We start from the raw sequence: 11,195 nt of genomic DNA, 5'->3' as shown, positions 1-11,195 counted from the left end.
TATGACAAAAGAAGCGTGCACATGTTACTGGATCAGATGATATCAACCTTGATTTCTCAACCCAACTCATGCTTGCTATTTCATCAGGCGTGTAATGTTTGTTATCAATTAACTGTCCTAAACATGTGAGGAGGTCAGGCCAGTGTGTGTCAGCAGCTGACAGACTGATAAAGAATGTTGGGATTCCTAACTGTCGAATCATTGCAAAAATGTCCTTCTTACGTTTTTGCATATAAGGTGGAGAATTTCGGAGTGTTCTGAATATATAGTAGCCCTCATCTAGTTTGACAATGTTCTCACGTTGACCTTTGTCTAGCATGTCTTCTGCTGTGAACGTTTGACCTTTCTTCTGACATCGTCTTAACGCTAGAAAAACTTTATCTGTTATTTGTTTAATCTGAGTTCTTTTTAGCTTGTAAAAGATGTTTGGAATACATTGAGCAACGCGCCTGTCAACGGATCGGAGTTCATATTTACAAATGTCACTATAGTAGACAGGTACTTGTCTTTCATGATTTTCTGGGCGTTTCTGTCCACAGAAGATCGTGGGGAAAGCAAGATATTCCACATCCGGATTCTGAAACATACTTATAGGTTGTTGTCCTTCTCCAGGTGCAAGTGTTAGGACCCTGTTACTGTCTAAACTAGGCTCATCTAGCATAGTGTCCATGTTACCAGTGGTCAACTCTGTTTCATCAATTTCACAAAAATTGTCATCATTGTCATTGTCATTAACAGTAGCATTGTTATGACGACTAGTATCATGGATATCAGGTGAAGAGCTGCTTGTCTTCGCAGTGAGGGTTTCCAAGTGACATACTGAATTGCTTCGTATTACTGTTATATTAGTGGTCTCGGGAGACGTCTGCATCATTGAAATGGGCTGTGAAATGTATGCTTCGTCGTCAGCATCTAGTTCATTCAATCTTTGTAACCACCTATCATCGATATGGATATTTTGTTTTTTGAACAAATCACTGTTGTTCATTAACCAGTGAAGTGCAGATATGACAGAAAGTGGACGTACAGTCTCAACAAATTCACATTTTCTATATTCCAGTTTTTACGTTGAGTTTAATTGAGACAGTCTCACTTTCATGGAGGTTTCTGGGCAGACAATTCACCATGTTCGTCACATCTACTGGAACGTTGATTACATTTCCACGTATAGCTAGCTGCCTACCACGTGGTAATTCTCGTATCTGCATGAATGGGATAATGGGAGCAATAAGTCGTTCTTCAAGGTGATGTATTCTTAGCTGTGAAGGTTGGAGAGGGAAACCCATGCCATTAGAAATAGATAGTTTTGGTACTTTGCCATTTATTATGGACACTTTGCACGTGTTACAGATCCACTGTACCTCATTAACTGAATGTAATTGTGAGATATTTACACATGACTTCTGAATTCATCATTTTCATTGTAACCTTGGCAACTGAATGCTTAAACCATGTTTGTTGACAAACTGAACAAACATATATAGGTCCAGTCATTGTACGTTTGATAAAATGGTCAATGCAATGTTTTAATGTAGACTTCCTTTGTCGTTCCCATGATATCTCCTTAGAAATATACTCAGGTTGCTGTCTAGCCGTTTGCTTACTGCGCTGCTGCTGTATTCTCTCTTTAGATGCAAATTCAGGTTGCTGTCTAGATTTTTCTGACTGCGGCTGTGCTGTATTCTCTCTTTAGATGCAAATTCAGGTTGCCGTCTAGCCGTTTGTTTACTGCGCTGCTGCTGTATTCTCTCTTTAGATGCAAATTCAGGTTGCTGTCTAGATTTTTGCTGACTGCGCTGGTGCTGTATTCTCTCTTTAGATGCAAATTCAGGTTGCCGTCTAGCCGTTTGCTTACTGCGCTGCTGCTGTATTCTCTCTTTAGATGCAAATTCAGGTTGCCGTCTAGCCGTTTCCTTACTGCGCTGCTGCTGTATTCTCTCTTTAGATGCAAATTCAGGTTGCCGTCTAGCCGTTTCTTACTGCGCTGCTGCTATTCTCTCTTTAGATGAAATTCAGAGTTGCCGTCTAGCGTTTGCTTACTGCGCTGCTGCTGTATTCTCTCTTTAGATGCAAATTCAGGTTGCCGTCTAGCCGTTTGTTTACTGCGCTGCTGCTGTATTCTCTCTTTAGATGCAATTCAGGTTGCCGTCTAGCCGTTTCTTACTGCGCTGCTGCTGTATTCTCTCTTTAGATGCAAATTCAGGTTGCTGTCTAGCCGTTTGCATAGTGTGCTGATGCTGTATTCTCTCTTTAGATGCAAATTCAGGTTGCTGTCTAGCCGTTTGCTTACTGTGCTGCTGCTGTATTCTCTCTTTAGATGCTAATTCAGGTTGCTGTCTAGCCGTTTGCATAGTGCGCTGCTGCTGTATTCTCTCTTTATGTTGATATTCAGTGTCTGTTCTTTGCCGTTGTTTGTACTGCTGCATATACTTTGTGCGGTCAGGTTGTCTGGATTGTTGACACTCACGTTGCTTTTTGTTTAGTGCTTGGCACTGTAGTTGATTGATCATGTAGTTATTCATCAATGTTCGTGTTGTCACCGTTTGTTCATCACATCCAAAGTCTATATGAGGGTATGTACCTTGCCGCTTGAAACCTAATTGTAGAGCCTTATGTGTTATTGTTTTTATTTCAATGGGAGTCATTTCAAAAATGTTAGCACCTAACTTCAAGCTCAAAACTTTGACATATTGTGTTAAATCTACTACACTGTTGAATGCAAGTAAAACTGCAGTGCCATTAGAAGCTGGTAAGCCATGGTCATTGCGAGCATGAGAATCAAATAAGAAATATTGACCATTGTTTAGAAAAACTGCAGATGCATAGCAACCAAGACAAATGAGAGCATATGGGTTAGATGCATCTAAGCTTTGTAAGCTATCAGCAAGAACACTGTATGGAGCTTCAGCAGTTACAGCATTCACAAGACCAACCATTGATGTTTTGTCTGTAATTTTGAAGTTCTTGTCAAAACATGTGAAATACTTTGGAATCTCTGACACTAGAAGGAAATCCTGTGACTTAGGAGTCTGTGTGTAAAAGCTATCTCCACTTACCAATATTTTGTTGAGATCTTCAGCCATCCAGTTATTGACATTGCTAACATAGCTGTACACTAATGATAGAAGGGCATTAGTCATACATTGCTTTCCTCTAGAATTTGGGTGAAATAAATCTGCACCTTGATGGTAATGTCCTTGAATAATGTGAGCAAAATGATATGCTTTTTCTGGGCTTTCGTTTGGTCCAATATCAGTTTCTTCCATAATGGCAAAGATTTTATAAAATGGCGAGTGATATGAATCAAGAATGCTATGTGTTCTGCAATGCAATCTTTTGTAACAATTTCTAACAAGCACCTAGCTGAGAAATGTGAACTTATATCACTATTTTATTCTTATATTATATTATTATTTGATAAGTTATGCACAGTGGCTTTTATTATTTCATAAGTTATGCACAGTGGCTTTTATTATTTGATAAGTTATGCACAGTGGCTTTTATTATTTGATAAGTTATGCACAGTGGCTTTTATTATTTGATAAGTTATGCGCAGTGGCTTTTATAGTCCTCCACAATCTGAGCCGGAGTAAAGCTCCTCAGTGCTTAACACTGAATGCGTATATTAGACGGTGCTAATACATAGGCAGTATAGTCCTCCACAATCTGAGCCGGAGTAAAGCTCCTCAGTATCTCACTGAGTGCGTGTATTACACAGGGGCAATACAGAGGCAGTAGTGACGACTAGGACACGGTGGTCAAAGTCGGATCACTCTACTCCCCACGATTACACGGTGGTAAACGTGAGGATGGGTTGAGCTCCAATAGTGGCGACTAGAACACGGTGGTTATAGTCGGATCACTATCTTCCCTGTACGCTTACACGGTGGTAAGCGTCAGAGGTTGTTGAGCTCCAACTGAAAAAGAAAGCAATGGTACGTGAGTAAATAGTGTGTGATACTAGTACTATAATTAGCCATCAAAATTCGATATAAATATTGTTAAATTTCTGCAAAATAAATACATAAAAATCATGCTACGTGAGTAAATATTCTGTTAGAATTGATATAAATAGAAACAATTGGTATAAATAAAAACAATTATTAACAAAATGTATATATTGAGTTAGTATATGATACTATTCCTACAGGTAGTTGTCAAAATTCGAGATAAAAATGCCCTATTTGTTGTTATATATGGATCAATATATGCATTAGCAACACGTACAGTGTACACCAACACCCCTAGCAGGGCAAGCGCCTTCAAGCCGATAGGCCACCAAAACATCATTTCTACCGAATTGCACAGTAGTGAACTAAAATGTCGTGTAATATTACCTAACTGCAAATTTGTTTAAAAAAAAAACGTTTTAATGGCCATTGAAGCAATTTAAGATGTGACAATTTCAAAATTAACCGCTTCGAACAGAAAATGGGCATGGCTTACATGACATCAGACCGCGGTCACGCATCGAAACATCTTTGCATGAACGCCAGCACGTATGCCCCAAGTTGAGTGAGTCGCGATTGTAGCACCTAGACATATCTGGCTATTTATTCGGTTATATATCGACAGATATCGAGCAATACTTATATACTGCGTTAGAAGGAGGGTAGTACTATTTATTTTTTGTTTATTTATTTATTAATTTAAATACGGTACATTTGTAACAAATATAACATGAGCTAGCAAGCTCCTGACCGTGTGTGAACAAATATGGTATACAAATGTATGATTTGTTTCGATATGCTGATCAGAATAGTCATAACAAACTGTTGATATGTGGGTCACCTAACCATCCATGCCCCAACTTGGCCGGGTGACTCGCGGTTCTAGTACCTAGAGATATCTGGCTATTTCTTTGATTATATCAATAGATATCGAGCAAAACTCACATATTAGGTTAGGAGCATAGCACTATACGTAGCTATAAATATTAGGTATAAACATGTTCGATTTGTTCTGATATGTAACATGTTGATAAAAATAGTCATAACAAACCGATTGTCAGAGGTTCTAAACTTACGCGACTCGCAGTTCCAGTACCTAGAGTCTATCTGGCCATTTCTTTGATTATATCAATAGATATCGAGCAAAACTCATATATTGGGTTCGAAGGAGGGTAGTACTATAAGTAGCTATAAATATTAGGTATAAATATGTTCGATTTGTTCTGATATGTTGATAAAAATAGTCATAACAAACCCGGTGGTTGTAAACAGCCAGTGGTTATAAACTTACGCGACTCGCGATTCTAGTACCTAGAGATTTGATTATATCAACAGATATCGACCAAAACTTATATATTGGGTTAGAAGGATGATAGTACTATAACTAAGTAACTGTCAAAATTAGGTATAATAACTGCTAAATTATTGTGATATTGTGACATAAAAATCATAGGTTACACGGGCCCGCTCGTTCTACGGTGGCTCAATCTGTGCGGATTCACCTGCTTACTAACGCTTATCTTGGTACTATCAGTTTGAAGGCTAAATATAGGTCAAATTACTGGCCGTTTGCTAGCCACATGCAATACACAAGTTACCTTCTTGCTTAACACTGCGTCCCCAGGCGAGAAGACCTACGACGTGAAACAGTCCTTTTCTCCTAATCGTCTGTGCTCCTCCTCCTCTAATTCCTCTGTATCTTGTATCTTATATTTTAAGGACCCTCTCTCGTATTTTTATTCTTCTTACTTCTTATTCCTTCTTCTTATTCCTTCTTCTTATTCCTTCTTCTTATTCCCTCTGGGCGTAGCCAATATCGTAAACAAAACGCAGCGACACCTGGCGCCATCGAATTCATTTAATTTCTCTTCTTAACACGTTCAACGCTGCCGGTGTTAACGATGCACCTACCGCCCTGCGCAGGCATTTGTGGGTTTTTACTGGGTTTTCACTTTTTGATTTAACACATTTCCTTTGCAGGAAAGCTAACCAAACTGACACATTCACTCTGCATGAGTGTTATCTCACCCTTACACGTTCAAATAGTATGAAAATCGTTCCCCTTCATAATAATGTATTGATATGAAAACAAGGAAAAAACGGAAATTTCGTGCATTTTCGTCTCAAATGCCACTGCACCGGTGGATATTCACGAGTTTGTTATCATATCATCACGTCATTTTAGCGCATGCGCAGTTTACTGGTTGGCAAAATTAAGGCATTGCTTCTAAGCCGTGTTTATGCGGTGGCATCGTAAAAAAGAAACGTAATGAGCCATAAACAGGAATATATACCAGTGCAACGATGAAAAACTTCAAATCGTTTCAAGCTTATCAGTATGTATATTGTTTACAAACGTAATTTGGCCAAAATCTTTACTTGTAACTATGCAAAGTGGCTCAGTAACAGTGTCAGTGTTATGACTATGATACTATGAGTTAACCTAAACCGACCCGGCTCTCCGACTAGTTAGACGGCGGAGGACACGTACGCCTCTCGCCACGTAGTGGGGACTTGTGGCTAGAGTTAACCCAACCAGGCTGTGTGACTGACGTCGGTAGTCTAACCATAGCAATACCGTTTCTTGGACCTAAGTATGAGTATGAGTAGTGCACAGTCGATACAGCACTGCATGTCAGCAGGTAATATAATTTTTGTGCTATGGTAGTATATACATCTCTCATTCTATGGTTCTATGGTATACAGGCTGCAAATTGCAATAGAGAGCTGCCACCTGTAACCAATTAAGGCAGGCAAAAACTGCACAAACACATGCACTAGCAGCAGCCACTGGCAGTGGCATACGTTACATGTTACATACTGACAGTATAGAATGACATAGAAATTATACGATTTAAGGAACATACACCTTCTTTAACCAAATTTCGTTTTTGGAAAGTTTCACTGTGACATTGTAGGCCTCATACATCCAGGCATGTATACGATCTACTAGCAAACCCGGCAGTCAAATTCTTTTCTAACAGACAGTCGATACAAATCCAGATTTAAGCCTCCTCTTGAGGGTCAAATAGGTTATGCGACACTTACTCTTCAGCATGTCACGGCAGAAGGGACATCTTCATGGTCCTTTCAATAAAGCCATAAAAATGCTAGGTCACCGCTGAACACAAAAAAAGTTTTTCAAGTCGGCTTCCGTCAGACCATGTCCTTCACGAAAATGTCTTAAAATCTGCCCGGTGCCCACTCACCTTTGACCTGTGACTTCCAATTATCGCACAGGTGATGGCCTTTTCCTACATGAATGCTATACAGCCGTGACTATCACGAGCCTAGGTCGAGCCGTTTAGATTTTGGCCGCAATTCTGCATTTCCCTCCCTATATCCTTAAGTTAAGGAGTGAATGTTCCCCCTTCTTTTACACTCTTTGACCTTCTTGACTTTGACCCCAACTTCGACATCCCAATATCGTTTTTCGGAGTTACCCCCCACTTCCCGAAATATCGTGACGCGTCGTCGAGCGGTTAAGATTTGCTGCGCCAACTGATGACGCCCGGACGGCAAGGACGCGAGGCAGGAACGGACGGCAGGTCGGACGCCACGACGCACGGGTACCGATCATGCGATTCTAACAAGGCTGCAATCTGACTATGTCAGATGAGCTAATAAAATAATAAATAAAGTGTGCAGAGACGCCGACCTCGCAATGCCACGTTCGCCCGCAGCAGCCGCAGCCGCACGCTCGTTGTCATGGCAACGCATACCTGTCTGCGCTTCCTCGAACTTGTCGTTCTCGGCCAGCCACTGCGCGTATGGCACGTAGACTAGCTCCCTGAACTGCGGATGCTGCTCGGCTATCACGAACGCTGCAACAAGGAAACGCGCAGATGTTTACCTGTGCTGCTGCTGCAGCAGACAAGATTAATCTCCGGGCAATGATAAACGCTCTATGTCACAGCAGCAGGCTAGGTAGTTCTGGGATTCGTACTCATGAATTCATGCTTTTGACCGTCCTGACGCCGTTGGATAACATGAGATGATGCATGACTAACCCTAACCCTAACCCTAACCGTAATGTTAGATCAACCCCCTAACTATAACCCTACCCCTACCTCTAACTGTAACCCTACCCCTACCCCTACCTCTAACTGTAAACCGCTAATGCTAATCCTCTAACGTAACCCTAGCCGCCTACCACTGTCCCCTACTACCTGCTACCGCTCGTACCCTACCCTTACCTCTAACTTGTAAACCCTACTCCGCTACTCTAAACTGTAAACCCTACCCCTACCCCTACGCTCTAACTTAACCCTATCCCTCCCTACCCTACTGTCCTTCCTTACCGTAACCTTACGCTAACCCCTGGTAGCTGCTAAAGAAATGTGTGATGGTGATGTTGCACTCACATCGTCCCAGTGCTTGGCTGACACATGTAGCTGCACCAGCGCCCCGACATCACCCATCCTGTTGTACACCTCAGCTGCATAGCTGTGCTTGTCCATCTGTGTGAAGTATTGAGCGCACTTAGCGAGGGCCTCTCTGTCGGCCTTGTCTATCTTTCTCGAGACCTCAATCAGCCTGTATATAAACAGTAAAAGGAGCTGAACTAACACGTGAATCGTCCCGTATTAAACAATACGCTAAATCTGTAGTTGCCACACAAATTTCAAGCCTAGTTGTGACCTCAGGCTTCACCCCAGCCCAGTTGTGCTAATGCTATATACTCCCACGCCTACACATCACACACTCGTACGCCAGAACGACACTCATGATCAATTACATGCAGCATACTGCATGTTCACGCATGCACACACACACACACTCACACACACACGCACGCACGCACGCACGCACGTGCACGCGCACGCCCACGCGCACACGCACACACGCACGCCACACACACACACACACACACTCACACACGCCCTCCCCCACACACACGCACACACACCCTCCGCCCCACACACACGACACACTCACACACACTCCTCCCACAACACACTCACACACTGCACACACACCCCTCCCCCCACACACCACGCCCACACTCACACACGCCCCTCCCCCCACACACACACGCCCCCTTACACTCACATTTCGGCCCCAGCCGTGCTCTCCTATGATATGCGACGGCTCTGACTTAGTCGCCGGCTGACATGTACATCTTCGGCGTAGCGGCCCGCGGTCGTTGGCTGCTGCGCGCCCATTCAGCCTGCTTCGCCAATCAACGGCTCTCTTGTCACTGGAACGTCGCCGCTCGAGGATGAAGTCCTGCAGGAAGGAAACTAAGGGAGGAGGTACTGTCACTCCCTCTCTTGTTCTCTCTGTCTCTCTCTCTCTCTCTCTCTCTCTCTCGCTCGACGTGCCTCTCTCTCTCTTTCCTCTCTCTCTCATCTCTCTCTTCTCCTCTCGTCTTCCTCTCTCTCTCTCTCATCTCTCTCTCCTCTTCTTCACTCATTCTCTCTCTCTCTCTCTCGTCTCTCATCTCTCTCTCTCTCACTCATCTCTCTCTCTCTCTAACCTCTCTCTTCTCTCTCTCTCTCTCTCTCAAAATCCGGCTAGGGTCGGTCGCATGCCATGGTCTCTCCTCTTCTCTCTCGAGCCGCTCTCTCTTCTCTCTCTCTCTCTCAGCTCTCTCTCTCTCTTCTCTCTCTCTCTCTCTCTCTCTCTCTCTCTCTCTCTCTCCTTCATCCATCTCCTCTCGCTCTTCATCTCTCTTCTCTCTCTCCTCTTGCCCGCTCTCTCTCTTCTCTGTCACACACACACACACACACACACACACACACACACACACACACACACACACACACACACAAAGACGCACGCAAGCACAGGTCACAAACACATGCTGATACCACTAATAAACCAACTATAGCTGATGACTGAGGACTTGGTGGTTAAACCAATCAGCCACACCGCAGCCGCCGCCCCGCCGCCGCGTACCTTGGCCTGGTCGAACATGCGTAGGTCAGAGAACATGGTCATGGCCTTCTGCTCCTGTCCCGATCGCCGGTATAGCTTCGCTGCCTCGGTGAACTTTCCCTGGTACGAGTAGATGTCAGCGAGGAAGATGTTGTTGTCGATCTCCCCCTTCTTCTTCCGGTCCTGATGAGCACATCATGACATCATTACATGACATCATTACATGACATCATCACATCATTACATCACATCATCCCATCATTACATCATTACATGACATCATCACATCATTACATCATTACATGACATCATCACATCATTACATGACATCATCACATCATTACATCATTACATGACATCATCACATCATTACATCATTACATGACATCATCACATCATTACATCATTACATGACATCATCACATCACATTATCACATCATATCATCACATCATTACATCATTGCATCATCGCATTACATCACATCCTCACATCACATTACATCATTATATCAATACATCATCAAATTAAAAAATCACATTACATCATACCACATCACATCACATCATTACATTACATCATCATATCACATCATTACATTAAATTATCACATCACACCATCCCATTACATCATAACATCAGTCACATCATCACATCACATCCTATTGTATCATCACATTATATGACAAAAGCACACTGCATCATTACATCATTGCATTATATCACATCTCTTCACATCACACAACACTCACCCAGTCGCCATACAAAGCACATGAAATCTAAAGCTATGGCCAACAATCAACGCACCATCGCAATAACATTTGGCTGAACGGACATCTGAATATTATCTAGATCCGATCACGCGTACTATATTTCAATAGGTGGCGCCAGTTGCTTATACGTCCCTCGTCCAGGTTTTACTGACATCGTTGGCCTTTTACACCAATACACCAGTACACCAATACACCAGTACACCAGTACACCAGTACACCAGTATACCAATACACCAGTACACCAGTACACCAATACACCAGTACACCAGTACACCAATACACCAGTACACCAGTACACCAGTACACCAATACACCAGTACACCAGTACACCAGTACACCAATACACCAGTACACCAGTACACCAATACACCAGTACACCAATACACCAATACACCAGTACACCAGTACACCAATACACCAGTACACCAGTACACCAGTACACCAATACACCAGTACACCAGTACACCAGTACACCAATACACTAGTACAGTTGTAGGTTATTGTACATCAACTCTTGTAAGCGTTCGTTAGACAACACACTACGTTAACTCGACTGGCACGACTACTGATGACAGACGAAGCTTTCCGTACGT

At 42.8% G+C, this 11,195-nt stretch overlaps 2 protein-coding genes across 2 annotated transcripts; one reads left to right on the top strand and one right to left on the bottom strand.

Moving 5' to 3' along the window:
- Positions 1–2,126: 2,126 nt before the first annotated feature.
- LOC106819228 lies at positions 2,127–5,949 on the bottom strand. Its single transcript, XM_014823877.1, has 2 exons — positions 5,549–5,949; positions 2,127–3,917 (listed from the first exon to the last, which is right to left on the bottom strand). Exon 2 carries the CDS (start codon positions 3,264–3,266, stop codon positions 2,127–2,129), a length of 1,140 nt encoding a protein of 379 aa, XP_014679363.1. The 5' UTR covers positions 3,267–3,917; positions 5,549–5,949.
- A 3,222-nt stretch (positions 5,950–9,171) lies between these two features.
- On the top strand, positions 9,172–11,104 carry LOC106819227 (extensin-1-like; the record flags this gene model as incomplete). Its single annotated transcript, XM_014823876.1, has 2 exons — positions 9,172–9,205; positions 10,784–11,104. Coding segments are annotated over exons 1-2 (355 nt in total), but the record flags the coding sequence as incomplete, so codon positions are not given.
- Positions 11,105–11,195: the final 91 nt, after the last annotated feature.

The sequence above is a fragment of the Priapulus caudatus genome, unplaced genomic scaffold (genome assembly GCF_000485595.1).
Source record: "Priapulus caudatus unplaced genomic scaffold, Priapulus_caudatus-5.0.1 Scaffold3002, whole genome shotgun sequence".
NCBI classification, from domain to species: domain Eukaryota; kingdom Metazoa; phylum Priapulida; class Priapulimorpha; order Priapulimorphida; family Priapulidae; genus Priapulus; species Priapulus caudatus.
Note: the sequence above shows the minus strand (reverse complement) of the source record. Positions and strands in the feature narration are given on the sequence as shown.